The sequence below is a fragment of the Rhinopithecus bieti genome, unplaced genomic scaffold, assembly GCF_001698545.2.
Source record: "Rhinopithecus bieti isolate Rb0 unplaced genomic scaffold, ASM169854v2 scaffold_6789, whole genome shotgun sequence".
NCBI classification, from domain to species: Eukaryota; Metazoa; Chordata; class Mammalia; order Primates; family Cercopithecidae; genus Rhinopithecus; species Rhinopithecus bieti.
This window is the reverse complement of record NW_016805235.1, coordinates 604,244-624,820: the sequence shown is the minus strand read 5'-3', so window position 1 is coordinate 624,820 and position 20,577 is coordinate 604,244. Positions and strand designations below refer to the sequence as shown.

The 20,577-nt window shown below is 37.0% G+C and overlaps 1 protein-coding gene across 2 annotated transcripts in view; it reads left to right on the top strand.

Annotated features, from left to right (window-relative positions):
- The window catches only part of TOX (thymocyte selection associated high mobility group box), a 325,561-nt gene that overhangs the window by 259,525 nt on the left and 45,459 nt on the right, over positions 1–20,577 (top strand). For both annotated transcript variants that reach the window (XM_017871747.1, XM_017871748.1), the window contains exon 4: positions 14,630–14,911. In XM_017871747.1, the coding sequence (XP_017727236.1) occupies positions 14,630–14,911 (282 nt within the window). The remainder of the gene's footprint in view (positions 1–14,629; positions 14,912–20,577) is intronic.

The window sequence follows — 20,577 nt, the reverse complement described above, 5'->3', positions numbered from 1 at the left end:
ATTCTCAATTAGCTGGCTATTATTTTCTTTTCTTTTATTTTGTTTTAGCACATAAAGACCAAAATATATTTAAGAAAGGCATGGCCACAGAGCAGCATACAATTACTTTGGTCTGTTCCATATCCCATAGCCACAAAACTTCACAATTACTATTGAGGGGAAAATGTATTCTCTTGAAATCTTTCAAGATTTTATTTAGAATCAGGTGTTTAACAGGGACAGAAAAGCAGGCAAAGGCATTCTAGAACAGTTTTCAGCAAGAATTAAAACTAAAAAAAAAAGTACGAGGATACAAAATTAAATTTTTAAAAACACTGATTTCTGAGAATATTTGGACATTTTACCAAAATTATGTTATCGTGATTGTTGGCATGAATATTCAGAGTTAACTGCAAACTTAATTGAATTCTTATTCTGAGACAGCCTTCCTATATATAATGGCAAGGACCACACCAGAGTCATTATAATCAACATATGTATTCATTACCCTCCTGTGGTTAAACCCCTTGTACACAATTTTAAAAGCTTACAATGGCCTAGAAATGGTTCCGCAGGCTTTGCTGTGTCTTAAGGTCAACATCTCCCCAGTGTCTCACCCATCCATCACCTTCCTCAGTGAGATTGCATGGGAGAGATGCCACTTAATGGTTCAGTGGGAAAAGTTGTCTGCATCTAAAACTGAATGTAGGGAAAGTTATTCTTTTCTGATACAAGCTTCTGATACCAGCTCTGATAAACCCATCAAGCATCCATTTAGTCTTTTACTGTTAAAGTGAAAGGAAACTGTTTTTTAAGCAAACGATGTCTACTCAGTGCTCATGCCTCACAACGAATTTGTTCCAAGCTCCTTTTCCCTTTCAATTTTGTCTCAGAGAGTTATTAAGCTTTCACATAATTAAGCCATGATCCCCGTCTGGGCCCACAGTAAGACTTGTGTACTCTCCAGTTTCTCTTACAGAGTGTTTTGCTTTCATTCTTCCCTTCTAGAAAACATACTTTACTAAGAAGTGAAAGGCACTGACTGACAAGTGAAACAATATAAAGAAAGGTTTTGATCAAAATGTTTGTCAGTCACTCTGTGAAAGCATAATTTATGTGGCAACATTTTTAGCTAATGCAATGAACGTTGTAAAGCTCTAGATAAAATGGCTACCGTTGCTATGCCCATAAATGTTTTTTAGGACCCAATGAAAAAACCCAAGTAATTTTTGAAACATTAGGCCCATATTTGGGGACTGGTGAAATGGTCTGTCTGCTAATATAATATCAAATGGCAGTGTATTTTTTATTTTTGTTTTTCAATTTCCTTCAGTTAAAACAACTTTATACTTCAGAATATATTCTGACATATAGTCTTGAAACTACAGACTAAGTCTAGTCATCCTAAGACTTACAGGACAATACACTTAGGAATCACATTGCTAATTCCCAAGCAGAAGTCAAATTGTCAGATAGCTTTTAGTCACATTTTTTAAAGTATAATTTGATTGTACATAGAATTTTTGAGGTTTAAACTCATCGTTAGATGGAAGGCCACATGATTTTTTTATTTTTGTTCAATTTTCTTTCACACTATCTTAGCCGTATCATTAGTTTTATGAAAATATAGCAGATATACTGACTGTCACACAATTAGATGGTGTGTCTAGTGTCAATTATATTGCCTCCAGAGTTAAATTCTACTCATTTCCATTTTTCATGTATCTTCTGATGTTAAAAAAAATTCTTAATTCTAAGTGATACTCACTGCAATTTTAATGCAATACAGACAGACTCTTTGTTGCAGCATTATTCTCTGCAATTCTATAGCAGTGCATTTTTGGTTATAGCAATTAATCCCCTTTGACTTGCATTATAGTATGTGTTCCAGGCTGTGAGATATTCGAGTACAGGGATAGTCTCATCTGTATTTGTTTCTCCTAGCACCTCTCACAGAGGGAGGCACAGAGTTAAGTGTTCAGTAAAAAAAAAAAAAAAAAAAGAAAGAAAAGAAAAGAAATTAATTGAATTTCCTGCAAAAGGAATTAGTACATTAAATTCAGTCATTCTAGGTTCTAGCTGCATCCTCCCCTGTAAGCCCTTCCAACCATCTTTTGTTTCAAGAACAGCTAAAAATATCAGATCATACACTGGGTCAATAGTACAGTTTCATGTTTATGATACAGGCTTTGAGATCAGGCACCCTGTGACAAATTGCAGCTAACCCACTTACTGAATAACTGGAGAATGTCCTCTCTGTTCCTTTGGGTCCCTCGTGGGTACCATGGCAGTGGTGACTGTAGCAGTTTCACCTGGTTACTTTGAGTCCTAAATAGGGCAATTCATGGAAACTTCTTAGCACTGTGCTTAGTATATTAGGTGGGACCTGTCAGTATTAGATATTTTTAATAAGAGAACTTAAAACCACAGTTACCAAAGGCTAAGAATGGGCAGTTGAGGAAACTGATATGAGGACAGTTACCTGCTTGTAAGAGAGAGACCAGTTCAAATCAGTTGTGCTAAGTGTAGTCACTTGGAGAAATAGAGATTTAAAATGTGAAAGATGTATTTCCTATTTTTCAATAATACCTAAATTTATTTATGTCACTTGTCACACAGGGCTATAATCATGCAGGATTATGACTTTTTTTAACACTTTAGACCATAATGATCTAGTTTCAGTGTATATTTGGTAGGTTTTAAACCAGTAAATGATAGATAATTCAAATTATTAACATTAGTGCCTTAAAATCAGTCACTATTAAAACCTAATTATTGGTTGAGAGGGTCTATGTTAGTGGACACGGAACTATCCCCCCAAAATGGAAGATGTTTGTTCAAATTAAAATTAGAACATGTAGTTCATATATTCTAAATGAACATGTGTGCCTCTGTAATAATAACTTTATTATCACCAAGTTACAGGATAGAGTTTTAATTATGATCTTTATATCAGTAGAAGCCATGTATTTAGGATTAAAGACCTACTGCTTTAACTAGTCCAGTTAAAGACTATGGCTTGATACATTCTGGGCTCCAACTTTTATAAAAACCAGAGAATACTTCTAATAACACTTTTCTAATTTCATGGTTCAGTGCACAGTCAGTAAAGATTTAAATAATTCAGAAAGAAAGCCTATTCTCCTTCTTTATTAGGAGTTTGAGTCAGGCAAATTCTTTGACATTTAATAGGTTTTAACCCTTTTAATAACTTTTTATAATGAAATTTATTGGCTGTTGTTTTAAAGAAAGCGTTATTATATTAGCATGAATAGCAGTCAGTAGTTTTTATGATTAGTTTTGAGACCTTGACCTTATGTGACTCAAAGTTTATAAAACCATAAATGAGTGAGTGATGTTAATATTAACTAAATTAGGTATACCTAGAAATGTAGAGACTGGCTATAACTACATCTATCCCATTATCTAACATGCTATAAAATATTGGCAGACAAATATTTGAATCTTGTAATTGTTTTAAAGGAGCTTAAGGTCACTTACAGAGTCAGACACTTTAAAATAGCTGAAAGACATTGTAATTTTCCTAGAATGATTTTTCCAAGTTATTAATACCATGCTCAAAAGGAGAGGATTTCCAGCCTTTTCCTATCTTGGTTTCATGCTATTTTAATGTTTTATAATATATGATTTGAAAGGATTATTGGATGATTTCCATAATAAAATACTAATGTAAAAATTGTACTTTTCCTCAAGTCTCCAGTAAGTTGGGGCATACAAATATTCTGCACAGGGAAGACGTCTGGCTCAAGCAGAATATAAGGTTTTAATTTTGCTTCTTAAGATGTATTTTTAAGCTCAATGTCGTGTGTATCTAATGATTTAAGTGCCTCTAAATGAACTCAAATATCAGTGTTCTGAACTGATGTTAGGAAGTCAATATCCCACTTGACATCTCCATTTTTGCAAGCATCCCATTAACATTCCAGTGGAAAAATATGAGAAAGCAACTTAAATTCCCAATTTTAAATATGGTGTGAAGAAGCATTCTTGCTAACTCATGCTGTTATGAATACATGGAGGTAGTTCTAGTAAGTGATCTGCTATTCCCTGACGGCATGTCTCCCAGTACATCCCAATTTTCTTATTACTTAACCTACACTTCCAATCCATTCTTTTTATTTCAATGCACACAATCCTTTGAAAGTGTTCTAGAAATAAAACACATTATTCAGTACCTTCTCTGGGCACATCAAAACAAAGGAGACGTGAGCAAACATTAGCATGTTTGATGCACTTTTAGTATAAAATCATAGCCCCTTGTGAACAAAACACTGCCTACACTTTGTAGCACAGATGCGAAAGTCATGATCTATACAAATACAAATAAAAAGCTTCATTGATTCTAATCATAGGTAGACCTAGAGCACATTCATAAACTCCCCTTACCAGACATGCAATTTGTAGGAACTGCTAATTCAGATGTTTTGGGAACCAGAGGGTGGACCACATGATCCCCAGAGCTCTTTTAGACAGGACGGACCCTGTAGTCCATGAGCCTCTCATGTCCTGCCATTATCTGCAATTATGAGAGATGCTCCTTGTCAAGTAAAAGTAAACTTTGCCCGTTGCCCATTTGCACATTTCCTTTATTTTTGCTGGGCAGGGAAGCCCTTTTCAGGGCTCACTGAAGCACGGTGTGTCAAACTTGGTAATATTGACGTTGATAGTTTAAGATTCACAGCAGGAGACAAATGGCATTGGCATGAAGCAATCAGAAACAAGGTGGCTCAATCTGAGTAAAAAACATCTTTCCAACTGTGCAGTTAAAAGGTAACGCTATACCCCATAACCTCCCGGCCGAAGTTGTGATCCAAAGGAGAGATTATATGTACATAGTTGATGGAAAAGAATGCCGTCCTCTGAACTGGAATACCTTTTTATACGTTAAAATGTTTTTGAACTTTGTATCTACCAGTTAGCCTATTAGCCTTGATCAGGGAGCTATTAAAACCCAGGTTATAAGTTCAACTTTCATCTGTGCTGTTGACTTTCTCTCAGTGAAACCCTGTGCTCTGTGACTATAAGCTGCCCTGCTTATCCCAGGGAAGGTCCCCATAGATACAAGCTTTTGGCTGCCAGAATGTTTGGTCATAATTATGTCAGTGGCTCACCAGGGACCAGAACTGGTCAGGGAAAGCAACTCAAGGATAATAACCAAAGAGAGCCATCAGCATGAGCAGCAATCACAAAAGTGAATTCATTTGTGACAAAACACATTCATAGTCCTTATCTTAGTTAATCCTCACAGTCATGTTTTAAGGAAGCATTTGAGGTCAGTATGCTCCTCTCCTATCTGTCTCCTTAAAACATATCACTGTCCTAGAATATTTATTGTGTTTTCTGGCTCTTCCACTAGGAAGTGAGCTGCATCAGGGCACGAATTCCAACTACATGGTCACCACTGTAGACCAGGTACCTAAGACAGTGCCTGGCACATAGCAGGCACTCAATAAATATTTGTTGGTGAAAATTATCCTCTTTTACGAGGTGAAAATGGGGTTAAAGAAGTTGAAAGTAAGACAACTCATTAGAAAAAGTGGCAGCTAGGTGTCATGAACAGGGCTGCCTCCACAATAGCACACGGCCTCCCTCTCCTCTAGGGAAAGGAAAAAAATCAAATTAAATGGAGTAAAATTGCTTTTTCAGTTGTTTATAAATATAAATCCAGATGCATACACTAGGGCAACTAAGACATTTCTTTCTGGATCTGCTGGATGTGGCAGCAATTGCAGTGGGGTTCTGCAGAGGAGGCCAGGCAAGGGCACTAAGGGCGTTAAGAGGTTCAGGGTCCACCTTCTCTCTGTCCCTTGCTGCTCTTCAATATCTGATCTTTGGTTCATCCCTGGGAGAGGATGTACACACAAACACACACCAAAACTGATGACACGGTTTTTAGCCAGTGTGATTTTTAGCCATCACTTTTAAGACTCATCAGTGATGTTTTCCTCTGAACCCACCAAATTCCTTGAGTAATAAGGGGCCCATTCGTGGAAGAAGCCACAATGGAGAGACCACAGTGTGAAGGAGTATGATGGTCAGGTAATGTAGAAGTCGGGCAGTGTGAGCACTGGTTTCCGAGGCAGTTTTAATCTTCCCTGAAGATGGTGGTTCTAGAGAGTGCTATGGCTGTCCATTTGGCAAATATCTAATAAATTATGCTCAGGGTTCTTACTTTCCTGTGATAAATTGTTTCATAATGACTGATTACCCTAACTAAACTGCAAGTATTCTGTTGTCGCATACTGTAAAGAAAGCTGAACCCTACTTGTTGCTATTGTCTTTTGAAAGAAAAGCAAAGATTCCAAATATTAAATACAAAAATAGTTTTGTTTTGGAAATGCAGAGCTGAAATCAAGTTATTCTAAATTAAAATACTGAGGATAAAATACATTTTATAAAATGTCCAACCTTTCTTTTGAACCTCACTTTTCTCAATCTTTAAAATATAGCAAGTTCTGTGCATGTGTATTTTCCAAATTTTCCCTCTTTCATTGTGAATTATCAGTGTTCAGTGCAACTAATTGAAGTCTAATAGCAAAAGTCTTAACATAAAGTTTATTTAAAGTCCACATTTCTAGATAATAAATAGATCACAAGAAGGTCACGTAAAAACAATTTATTTAATGTGTTTGGACAACAAATAATTAAGCTCTCTCTTGGAAATGCATTTAGGAAAATAATAAATAAATTTTGATTATTACATTTCCCCACACATTTATTCTGGTGTATACATTTACATATTAATTGAATCCCTGGCAAAAATATGTAATCAAATTGGGGACTTAAATAATATCAACATTTACATTCTTCTCATAGACTCTTAGAGTGAATTATTCCTAAGAAAAATGAAACCAGTTTGCCTTCCTGCCCTAATTAATGATGCAGGCCTGCATGGACAACCAAGAGCAAGGCTCAGAAGTTTTTCTTTAGGTGCTAAGAACGGTGTGTGTTTGATAGTGTGTATAAAAGGGACCAAGAGGAAGCACTTGTCACAGCTAAAGCCGGCAGGATCTCCTTATTGCCCTGGGGAAAGCACTCCACAGCTCAGGATGTCAAATGCTGACAGACAGGGGTAAATGGACGGGCTTCAGAGATTCCTCACGTTCTCCTGCTCCTGCTGCAACTGGCAGCCTTCCAGGCCTTGCCTGCAAAGACCACAGAAAGCAGCAGCTGGTGAGCCACATTAGCAAATAAGGCCTCAGGGCTACTCATGTTCCAGCGCTCTGTGCACCAACTGCTGTTCACTCTAACAGCTGGATCAGAGCAGAGCCAGCCGAGGCGGTGGTGCAGTTTTATGTGTACAACTGTTTTGATATAGATTGTCTGCTAGAGGCAGAGATAATGATAGCTTTCAAGGCTGGCATGTTGGATGGGGAAGGATGCAGATATTTGAAGGAGGAATACAGACTCTGGAAGGATTGTGAAGCACACAGAGTTTTAAACACTGAAAGGCAGGCCCTCCGTCATTCTGGTGCCATTCAAGTATGTGATTTTAACACCATTTCATCACTAACATGGCTAATGTTATTCCAAGGATTTTTTTTTCCCCTATTCCAGTTACACCAAAATCTTACTCATTTTTTAAAAATAATAACCTGAGATGAGCAACGGGGTTTTTTTTTTCTTCTTTTCCTTTTCAAAGAAAATCCAAGGGACCAGTCATGGTGGCTTACGCCTGTAATCCCAACACTTTGAGAGGCCAAGGTGGGTGGATCACCTGAGGTCAGGAGTTCGAGACCAGCCTGACCAACATGGTGAAACTGCGTCTTTACTAAAAATACAACAATTAGCTAGGTGTGGTGGCACATGCCTGTAATCCCAACTACTCAAGAGGCTGAGGCAGGAGAATCGCTTGAGCCTGGTAGGCGGAGGTTGCAGTGAGCCAATGTTGTGCAATTGCACTCCAGCCTGTGCGACAGAATAAGAGTCCATGTCAAAGAAAAGAAAGAAAGAAAGAAAGAAAGAAAATCAAAGGAAATAAAGTGAAAACATATGCTGAAATATGTAGCTATTATTGTGCCTCATGTTTCCACCTTGAGCTCTGTCCTCAACATGGCACTCTTCAGCTCTAGGTAACCAGGCAAGGGGAGAAAGGAACATGGCCTTAGCATCAAGGCAGGTCATGTGGGACAATACATGACTTCTGCTTTGGCTTCCTAATTGATTTTAATGGAACTTTTGTTTTGCATTAATTGGAAAAATTGAAATTTCCTCTTCATCATTATAATACCCCTTCATTATTTTAATTGACATTGGTCATCAATAGCATTTTTAGGAAACAGATCTGATTTCCAAAAAAGTGAAACCTAGCACCCATTTTCAAATGGACAGAGTTTTGCAAATGGTGAGATAAATATTAAGAGCCACTCAACACTAAAATGCCAGTGACATGCAGGACATTTTGCCAAGAAAATATGAAGTTCATTAGGCTTGAAAATAAACAAAATGAGAAATACACACATGAGAAATTACCTTTGAGACATTTGAGCCCTAGAATTTAGCAAATGAAGTTCCCAAAAGATCAAGGATTTATGACAACTACTTCTGTGAAACTGGCATCATCAATCCTAATTGTACCAGACCTAAACAACTATTCAGTGTAACTCAAGAAATATGTATTGAGTTCCTACTACATGCCAAGATCTGTTCTAGATACTAGGGCCATAATGGTGAACAAAATAAATTCTCTCCCAGCTTTTTTTTTTTTTTTTTTTGAGATGGAGTTTTTTGCTCTTGTTGCCCAGGCTGGAGTGCAATGGCGTGATCTCAGCTCACCGCAACCTCCTAGGGTATATTAGTTAGGATTATGTTGGGCTGCCTATAACAGAAAACCCCAAATGGCAGTGATTCTGCAGTGACAGACATTTACTTCCCTTTCACTCCCACTGTAAGTAGGTTGTCCAGGTTTCAGAATAATCATACCCTTAGGCTCCTTTCTTGTGCCTTCAGCATCCTTATGGTGCCATGTCTTGGTCCAAGACATTTTCCCTAGCTCTCTCCATCATCTCCACATTTTTGCCAGCAGGAACTAGAAAAAAACAAAGTAAGGTGAGCCCCTCCCTTCAACGAGACTTCTTGCAAGCACCACACAAGGATTCCGCACAAGGATTCATTGTCACAGGGCCATGCATAGCTGCAAAGGAAGCTACAAATGTCCTCCTTGAGCCAGCTAGAGGGACCCATTTTTCAGCACAAAAGGAAAATGAGTGTAGGAGGGTAGCTTCAGGTTTCTGCCACAAAGGGAAACGGACATTGATCAAATCTTTTCATCTTGTGACTAAGAAGTTCCCAGGAAAAAACAAAAATCGTCAGACTGGTTCAAGTCAGTTTATACTGATGAATTCATTCCCTTAGTTACACACTGACACAGCAAATATTTTTGAATATTTAGAATACCATTTAACTAAAAGATATCTCAAGAGGGATTGAAAAATGCATTAGTCATGAACTAATCAAGGAGATTACTATCTAGAAGGTACATACAATACACATTAGAGAAATAAATTTTAAAGTGGTATCCCGTAAAGAAAGTATAAACAAAATGCTTTGGTAGTTCAGAATCAGAAGGTTCTTGGAACTTTATAGGCAAGCTGACTTTTGAACTTGACTTTAACATATATTTAGGGTTTGGATATATGAAGATGGTAAAGGCATCATGGAATTGTGAGAAAAGTACAAGTATGTAAAAAAAGTATATTTCATTTTTACTTCAGTCTTTACTAATAGAAAGATCTGAGATCATTTAACCTCTCTGTGGACTTGTGCAAAGCAGCTCTTCCTACATGGCTCCCTCAAAGGGAAGTTATGAGGATCAATAAGTAAAAGTATTGGGCAAACCACAAATCACTGAGCAAAGTATGGGGTTTTCCCCTCTTTTAACAACTTTAGACAGCAAATTCTCGGAAAATGGTAATTGAATAATGACAGAGCACGGTAAACAAAGACACGTGATCAAGGGAGAGAGATTTAGGTAAAAAAGAAGCAATTAATTGGATTTGACTGAACAATAGAGTAGATGAAGGAGTAGATGAAGTAGTAGATGGTTATAGAGCGTGAGTTTCATCTGGAAGGTTTCGTGTCATGCTGAAGAGTTTGGATTTAATTTGGGGGACAGATGTCATTGGAGAATTGTTGAGCCCATGGCTCATGAAGATTAATTTTGTACCACTCTTTGGGGTAGATGTAAAGAGACCGATTTTAGTTAAGCAGCTATTGCAAGTGAAAAGGTAATGAAGGCCTAGATAGATGAATGGGTGTGGAAATGGGTGGAAGGGCAAATGGAAATAATTGATGTTTTAGGGTAAACCCAACAGAACTCACAAGAGTTTGGTAGAAAAGGAAAGAGTCAAAAATGATGGCAACATTTTGAGTAGAGGTGACAAGGAAGATGAAGGTGTCATCAACAGATATTGGTCAGACAGAAAAAAAAAAAGGTTTGAGAAAGAAAACTGTTCACATTTCTAGCAAGAGTGATGTTCAAGTAGTAGTGTCTCACAAGCAGTTTCTGAATTAGGCATGGAATTTGGGTCAGAATTGTACATTTTAGTTTAGAACATTTCCCATTAATAAAACCGTGGCAAATTTTATCTGGGTGGAAGAAATGTGACTCAGAATAACATGTTAAGGAATCACTTAGAGGTGGGGTGTTGTAGAAAAAAGGGAAGTCAGTGAAGGAGTTGAGAAGAATCAGAACAACTGTTGCAATTAAGCATGACTTAAGTGAATTGTTCAAAATATATTTAAAATATTAGTGATAGGCCGGGCGCGGTGGCTCAAGCTTGTAATCCCAGCACTTTGGGAGGCCGAGACAGGCGGATCACGAGGTCAGGAGATCAAGACTATCCTTGCTAACACAGTGAAACCCCGTCTCTACTAAAAAATACAAAAAACTAGCCGGGCGAGGTGGTGGGCACCTGTAGTCCCAGCTACTCTGGAGGCTGTGGCAGGAGAATGGCGTAAACCCGGGAGGCGGAGCTTGCAGTGAGCTGAGATCCGGCCACTGCACTCCAGCCTGGGCGACAGAGCAAGACTCCGTCTCAAAAATAAAATAAAATAAAATAAAATAAAATAAAATAAAATAAAATAAAATATTGGTGATTAACAGGAAATAATTTTCTGCTACTTCAGGTTTTGTATTTGACATGATGTAGCTGTAGTCAATCAATATCTTTGCAGCAGGAAACCAATAATGAAAACATTAGCTTACTTGCATGACCTAACTAATTATTCATATTTTCAGTAATCAAACTTTATCGAGTTTAATTTTCCCCATATTATACATTAGGCAGTGATTAATACTGAGCTGCCTTTCAGGAAAATAAGGTAAATGGAAATACTCCTCCTAATTCNAATAAAATAAAATAATAAAATAAAATAAAATAAAATAAAATATTGGTGATTAACAGGAAATAATTTTCTGCTACTTCAGGTTTTGTATTTGACATGATGTAGCTGTAGTCAATCAATATCTTTGCAGCAGGAAACCAATAATGAAAACATTAGCTTACTTGCATGACCTAACTAATTATTCATATTTTCAGTAATCAAACTTTATCGAGTTTAATTTTCCCCATATTATACATTAGGCAGTGATTAATACTGAGCTGCCTTTCAGGAAAATAAGGTAAATGGAAATACTCCTCCTAATTCAGAAATGTTGCTATGGATATTAAGATCCCACTGTTTGTAAGTGCATCTGAGGACTGAAGATACAGATATGCTCCCTCATTTGTGCTTGCCATGCTCCACACAGGAAAAGCGTGCTTTGAGTTGGTATTCAAGCTGTCTGCCTGACCTAACACCACTGGTGACAGGATACGTTGAACTAATGGTAAGACTGTGGAACGAGAGGTACCCTCTTGAGTACTTCACCTTCCTTTCCCATATTGATACTTTACTCTTCCATAGCCACACCGACCTTCTTCTCCTTCCAGTGCAAGGGTGGGAATGCAGATTTTAGTGCCCAGAGATCTACCCACTACACAAATTAACATAAGAAAACATCTTCGAAGATTGCAAGACAGTGGAGGAGAGAAGGTGTGATAAAGTGAAGATTGCTTCAAGCTTTTGGAACACTTTTAGTTGTAGTCATAAATCTGGAACTCCATATGAAAATTAATTTAGAAACCATCCTCTCTGATATATTAAAACCACAAGATTTCTGAAAGGATGAGAAGAAATGGGCTCAAAAGAGATATGTTACAGACTGTACATGTTTTGTAACTTGGGATTTATGTGAAGGAGAGATAAAGATAGCAATTAGTTACATACTTTTAGAAAGATCATTTAGTTGAAGTATGATTTTGCTAGTAAATGCTTTTCATTTACAAGGCTATAAAACATATAAGTTGGAATATGCACAGTAGTGTTTTATTTGGTGCAGGGTTGGGAAAGAAGACTGCCCGTTGTAGGATAGTGTCCACTTACGGGTATCCATTACTCTGTGCCCATAATGGGAGCTGTTCTACATGCTAAAGGTCTAAAAACATATAGGACTTGAGGACTTTTGAGAGTAGGCCTGAAAAGAAATTTAGTATACACTGTCTCTTCTGTGTAGTTTCAAAAGTCAGTCGTAATTTTCATGGTACTCTCTATCCTTGGCACAACTTTAAGGATATCTGTGAAAGCTAGTATTGCTTCATAAAGAAGATCAGATTGTAGAAGTTACATGTACATCTAAGAAGAGGCAACAAGCATTTTAGTAAATGTGACTGGAGGCAACATGAGTGGGCTAGATAAAACCATTGTTGATTTGGGTAGACAACATTTGAAAAGGTATTTTTAATTATCTTTAACTGTAATCCTTTTTATGGAATATGTAAAATATTGAATCAGCTGCTTAATATAGTGGGAAGTATCAAAGACTGGAATTAGGAGAGGTGGGTTTTATCTTTGGTTTTGGTCAAGTCATTTGATCTCTTTGGGTTTTACTCCTTCATTTATTCATTTATAATTATCTATATCCTTATTCCACAAACATTCAACAAGCTTGCTCTATCATCACTCCCTCCCAGTGGTCCTCTTCCATAGACCGACAGTGTCACCAAGAGCCTTTGCAGCTCTTGCATGTACCATTGAATAGTAAAAGCTGCTTTATGAGGGACATCACAGAAAGGAGAATCCTGAACTACTTTTGAAGGACTGGAGGAATATAGTTTGGATAATGGAAAAAATGTTGGTTCAGACTTAGAAAAGGCAGGTACAAATCATGAGGCCAGCTGGAGGTCTAGGATACCTTGAACTGTGCCTGAAGACTGAGAAGTAACCAAAGTTGGAAAGGATCTAAAGGAGTGAAATTGACTAATAAGAGACCTCATGGTGGAGGCAGTAAACGTGTACCAGAGAAGAACACAGGGCACACATGGGGGCTCTGGACAGCCTCAATTTTAGTTTTAGGTGAATCTAACTAGATTGGTAAAATGACTAGAGGGAAAATGGTAGAAAATGATTTTATTGTCACAAAAACAAAAACAAGAACCTATGACTAGGTTACTTAATTTGCCTTCACAGTATTTTCATGTCACAACAACATTTGCAGACAGGTCATTGCCAAACATCTGACACTTTGTGGGATTTTCTTTTCTAATGAAACAGAATAAGATAACATTATTACTTTTTCACTTCCAACTTGTAACTTTAACCATAGATCTTTTCCCCCCACGGTCTTCTTGTTTTTCTCTCTTGTTTTGTGTGCTCTCTACCTGCCTGAATTCCTTAACCCCCCTCGGGATGAAAAAACTGAGCTGTTCCTATAAGCACCATGAAATAGTCTCCATTATTTTAAGTTTGAAAATGCCAGAGAAATGTTAAGTGAAATTCTCCATACTCCTCTTATACAACACATTTGACCTCTAGATACCTTAAGAGCTTCATCCTCCAATGCTTTTAATTCTAATCCTTGCAGAGACAAAATTCATTGCTTGAATTATAAGAGTGAGTCTCATTAAGGCTAAAAACCAGTGACTCAGATAGCATAATGGATTAATATGTTGACCTTGCAATTTTAGAGCTTTACTTTCAAGTCTGACTGTGTAGTCATTTCAATAGTCAATCAATTGGTTAATACCAGCCTATCAGTGTTTTGAATCTGGTAGTTAGGAGATCATTTTGGCTAGTAATACCCTGTAAAGCTTTAAACTGAATACAAGAGTACACTTATTAACTCCCAAAGCCTTTCTTAAATGATCAAGATAAAACAAACAGGGTTTTATGAATTGCTGTGAATGTTGTAATCACTAATAATTGAATAATTTTGACAGATACTCTAATGAGCATCAGCATCTTGAAATTTACATTATATAAATATGATCATGATATAATACACAAATACATATATAAATAATATATTTCTATATTTCACTAGTACAGAAAGACTGTAAATCTAATTAATCACATCTTGAGTAATGAAGTATGATGCTAACTGAATTCTCAAATTCTATTCTTTTGGTAGTCTTATGCTATCCTCTAGGGTGATACATACTTTTAGGATTATTTTACCCCAATAAAATAAATGTGTATGTGACTCAGCAGAACATCTGGAAATCTAAAGAATTATTACTTTTTTGCCCAAAACGTGTTTGTGAAAATTACTCCTTTCCTATTTATTTATTTATTTATTTATTTATTGTAGATGCCAGATATACGAAACCCAGAAGGAACTCAATACAGTTCCCATCCTCAGATGGCAGCCATGAGACCAAGGGGCCAGCCTGCAGACATCAGGCAGCAGCCAGGGATGATGCCACATGGCCAGCTGACTACCATTAACCAGTCACAGCTAAGTGCTCAGCTTGGTTTGAATATGGGAGGAAGCAATGTTCCCCACAACTCACCATCTCCGCCTGGAAGCAAGTCTGCAACTCCTTCACCATCCAGTTCAGTGCACGAAGATGAAGGCGATGATACCTCTAAGGTATGAATAAGTTATTTTTAGGACCTATAGGAGACTATTCTTAGGTAACTTCTTTGACCTGTGCTGGGTACAAGTTTATATCGTCCAAGTGAGAAACATTGGTGGGAGACACCTGCTTTGTTAATGAAGCATGAGGTTACAAACAAACTGAATTAAACCATCTGCTTGTCCAATTACACTTTAAAGTCCCTGAGAAATCCTTTAAATATAGATGTGTTAAGCATAGAAGTTGTTCACGCCTACAAAAGTTCGGGCCTGTATAGGCAATGTACCATTTTAAGAAGGCAGTATACTGGGGTACAATGAAGGGTGTGTGTGTGTGTGTGTGTGTGTGTGTGAGAGAGAGAGAGAGAGAGAGAGAGAGAGAAAGAGAGGAGATGTTTGGTGATGATGTTAGATGAAACCTTTGTGGCCACGTGACCCAACCATTTCAAATTGGGGATGTGGAAAGTAAGTGCCAGGGATACTAGATGACTCCATTCCTGGGTGATTCATTGCATACCTTTTGTTAACTCCTTGCCAATATGGTTATTTGTGTGTCTGTCGCCAGCAGTCATTCTTTTAAGTTATCTGAATAAGAAGATGGGTTTTATGTCAGCCACCTTTTTTTCTTTTTACCATTGTGAGAATTTTGTTTTTGGAAAATTAAACTATAAACATGCTACCAAAAGCAACACTGTGCAATCCTGATATACATGGTTAACTTTCTAGTAACTCTGCTAATTTTTTTCAGTCCAGATAAATAGTGATTCATCAATTTATTTAGCCTGATGACAAAGATAAGATAGCTGCATTGACTATATTTTCCTATTTTTTGTATACTTGATGTTCTGGCATTTGGAGCCTTAATCCTGGAAATTCAGAACTAGCTAATTTTTAGAGATTGCAAACGACACTCCTGCTAGCCCCCTTTCTGTATACATGCCAACAATTCACAGCTGCATCCCAAACATCTCCTTTAAAAATTCTCACATACCAAGCCAGTGTTCCCTCTGCCCTACATCACCCCTAGGCCAAGTGTCAGACAATTAGGGATCACTCCTTACAGCCCATAGCCCACCAAAGTTATTCAAACTATCCAGTCCTAGGCTTACTCAGCATGCCAGCCTACCATGCCCATTCCTGCCCACAAAATTCCCAGTAAAGGCTCTGGGCCTGCTCTGTCTTCTCCCTCTTTCTGTCTCCTGACCAACCTGAGTAGTTCCCTATGTGGCCCTGTGTGCTGTGCTGTGCTGTGCCTCCTCTTTTCAGGGATCTATGGGTGGAAACTTCTTCCTCACAATCATCATTTCCTTGTCTTCTGTCTTACCATACCTGACTGAAACAAATCCCAAGTACGTTTTAGAACAGCTGCAGAACCTAACACTGCCCAAGCCAGTGCCTCCATCCTTACCATCTCTCCCTGTTGTCAGTGAGTGAGCCTCTCATGATTTAGGTGAAACGGCAGGAGGAATCTAATTGATATTCATAAATAATTGACTGGGCTGCTGAAAGCCTTGCCTTTAGCTGACCATTTCCAGGGCAATAATTTTCTTCAGAAAATACAGGTTATTCCAATGGCTCAGGTACGCATTGGCTGTTAGATTACACCCAATGGCCAGTGAGTACCTGAACCCAAATGTGAACACCAATAATTTGTTTGTGGACAGTGATTTAGATGTTGATTATGCATGAATAATTCAAGTCAATTTGCTAAACACAGATGATATGTACTTTATTGTAAGGGGAAAAATTAATGTACTGCTCATAGTAAAGATCAATTTGTGTATCTGGATTGTGTCTTTATCAGTATTCATTCCTGACATTTCAGGAAATTAAATGCAAAATTAGTAGCATCCTCTGACAGTAAATTGTATACTGGATTATTCCTAATTACAATAACATTTTTCATAGTCTTCCACTTGTATGAGTAGAAGAGTAGGTAGAAATCTGAAATTCATTAACATTCATGGGTTCTGCCATTTGCTATTAACATGTTAGGTCCATATTTTATAATTTTGCTAAAGCATGAATTTACATGTTTCCATACTGATATGAAACTTTGCCAGTGGGTATCCTCTCCAATCATTCAATATCCACATCTTGAAATAATTTATAATTCTTCATTAGTGGACTGTGTAAGCATTGCATAGTAAAATTCATATTCTATAGTGATAGATTATTGAATTATCGATGCATGAAAGTTTAGGGATTGATTTCTAAGACTGCACCCATTAAAATGACTTTTTTATCTGCACAAACATTCACACAAAGTCATGTTAAGTTTAAGTATATTTTCCATCTCAGGAAAAGTCACCCTTCATTCCAATTCTATACACTGTTCTTCACCTTGTCTCCAATTCAAATCCTCCTATTCATTTATTTGAGTTATATTATTATATTTATTTAAGCTAGAAAAATCCTCTGATGAAAATGTTAAAGCATTCTTCATTACAGTTAAGGATTAAACTGGATTTTTTCCTTTACATATGAGTAGGATTTATGTGGAATGTTGTAGTGCAACAGCGCCAGTTAAATGTGAAATAGCATTAAGTCAAAAAGATCATTTAAATCATTTCTAACAAGTGAACTAAAAAAGAATATTTAGTTCCACACCAGAAAAGCTTTTAAAGCTTTCCTCTTAACACTTTGTGCTGTCTTTAAGCAATTACATATTGATTCCAGCTCATCTAATTGAACAATTAAATGAAATAAGTCTGTTTTGACAGAGAGGAATATTGTAAATACATCAGTAAAATAAATTATCACCTTATAAACACTACCCGTGATTTTGATTGCTAGGAAACTGTGTTGACAGCCTTAAGTCATAAATGAGACACAGTAAAGCATCAAAGAAATACAAACTTAGGCAGCTTGCGATTCTAAGCCTGTAATCCCGTATTTGTAATATAAGAGATACTTTAAGACACAAAAGTATCTGGTGTTACACGTATATTTTGGCACCATTTTCTCTTTAAGGAAATTATGGGTTAGAATCACATTATATATTTTTCTATCCTTTTACTTTCTGCTTTTCTGTTGAAAATATCCATGTTTTATCTGACTGTCTCTTATAAATGTCATGTAGTTAAATGAGCTTTTACTTTAAAATGAAACCTTTACTACATTTACATTAATATAAATATGAAAATGGCTTATTTTCTAAGTATGTTGCTTTCTGTTTATGCTGCAAATATTTTATGTTTCTTTTTTTTCTCATCTTCTTTAAGATTGCTCTTATTTCTCTCATTACATTATTTCCCATTTTGAGATTAGAGATTTTATATTCTTTCTCTTCTTTCAGTAGCTGTCCCTGGAATACAACTATATAAAAGTCTAAAATTTACCAATATCTTTACCTCTTTTCTTAGATTACTTTAACTCTATACACCTTCTGTTCAATTTTTACTGGGGGCTGTTATTGTTGTTCATTCTAACTATAGTTTAATTGAATTCTGTAACTGAATAAACTTCATGAAACACTATTTTAATTATTTTATGAAGTTATTTTTCCTTTGGATTTATTCACCTATATATTTCTTTCACCTGACATCTTTTTCTTTATGCCTTTAAAATGTTCTTTCATGAAGGTCTGCAGGTAACATGCTTACCTTAAAAAACACATTTGCTGGGTATAGAATTCTAGATTGACAGTTATTTTCTTTCAGCATTTTGAAGATATTATATTATTCCACTGAATCCTTGTTTTCACTATTGCTTTTGAGAATTTACTGCCTTACTGTCTTTCCTTTGAAAGTGACCTGACTTTACTCTCTGACTGCTTTTGAGATCTTCCCTTGTCTTTGGTGTCCTGCAGCTTCGTGGTGATATGTATGGGTTTCTTTGCATGCATTCTGATTGTAATCATTTCTCTCTGTCAGCAATTTTGGGGAAATTTTCATTCCTTATTTTTTTCAGATACTGCCTCTATCCCATTCTTGCTCCCTTCTTATGCTGTTATTCTGAGGGGCTGAATATTAGGCTTTCTCCTTTCCATGACTTTTTCATATTTTCTATTTCCTTGCCCCTCTGTATTACATTCTGAATAACATATTTTCCAGTTCATAATTCTCTTTTTAGCTCTACCTAATCTGAAATGGTCTATTGCAGTTTTAATCTCAAATATTTTATACTTTTAGTTTCATTTGGTTCCTTCTCAAATGAGTTTGGACTTCTTTTATTAGTTGCTTGCTCTTTACCCATGTATTTAATCTCTTTTATTCTTTTAAGCATATTAAACATATTTGTTTTATACCTTCTTTTGCTAATTTCAATACATGAAGTATTCTGAAGTCTGAATATGTTGGTTTTAATAGCTTGTTTCATTTTGCTTTTCATACTTTTGAAATGAGAATTAATATGTATTAGAACTTTGTAAGAATTCTTTTAGAGCTTGTTTAAAAGTGATTTCTCTGGGGATGATTTATATTTGTTTCTGCCACATATTTTGAACCATTACAATCAAGAACCACACTTGGCCTGAATTTTTTAGACCACCCACATAGTGTATGTTCAGGCTACAAATCTTGCAAATGCTGGCTTCTGTTTGTGAATGAACACAAGAGATTTTGTTCCACTCTTCATTTGTATCAAGGTTCCAGAGCAGCCATTCTTGCGTGTTCCAGTAGGTCACATACAAGGGAATGTTACTTCACCCTTGCACTGACAGTCTAATTCTTTTACCTCTTGATTTTAACAGGACCTCTCCCATTAAACATCTTGCTTTTGGTAAGGCATGGTGTTTGTCTTCTGTCTATTGCACTCTTAACTCAAATTCACACGAGGTTCAACAGTATCTTCAATATGAAAGTTGCCTTTAATACGCTGCGTCGTCTCTGAGTCCGCTTAGTTTTTGCCTTTAAGAGTTTGTGACTAATTTGCTAGTTCATCAATGCATGTGCTCTGCCACACTAGACAGAAGCAGGAGGTTTTTTCTCAAAGCAAATAGGATAAATCACTAGAGCAGCAATTAAGTAAGCCTTTAGAGTAGGAGTTTTTATTTACCACTGCTCTGAAGACAAGAAGACTCCTGGAATAAAGTAGAAATGAGGAACAGACAGGTTTCTACAAATATTAAGTGAAATCAAACAGTGTTAGAACCAAATGTCACGTCACTTTATCTAACTAGCAGTGGGACAGAATACTTAAAACTGGGACTTGGAAGTCTGGTATTTTCATCATTGAACTGTACTTATATTGTAACTGTTCACTTTATATAGTATAATGCATATGATACTTTTAAAGAATTTATTGAGCTGAAGACCAACAGGGGAAGTAGCGGGAGCCGGTGCAGACGCGAACGACTCTGTCTGACAGCTTTGGGGAGAGCCGTGGATCTCCCAACGCAGAGGTTGAGATCTGAGAACGGACAGACTGCCTGCTCAGATGTGTCCCTGACCCCTGAGTAGCCTAGCTGGGAGAAATCCCCCACTAGGGGCAGTCTGACACCCCACACCTCACAGGGTGGAGTACACCCCTGAGAGGAAACTTCCAAAGGAAGAATCAGACAGGTACACTCGCTGTTCAGCAATATTCTATCTTCGGCAACCTCTGCTGCTGATACCCAGGCAAACAGGGTCTGGAGTGGACCTCAAGCAATCTCCAACAGACCAACAGACAGTCCTTCTGACTGTCAGAAGGAAAACTATCAAACAGGAAGGACACCTATACCAAAACCCCATCAGTAC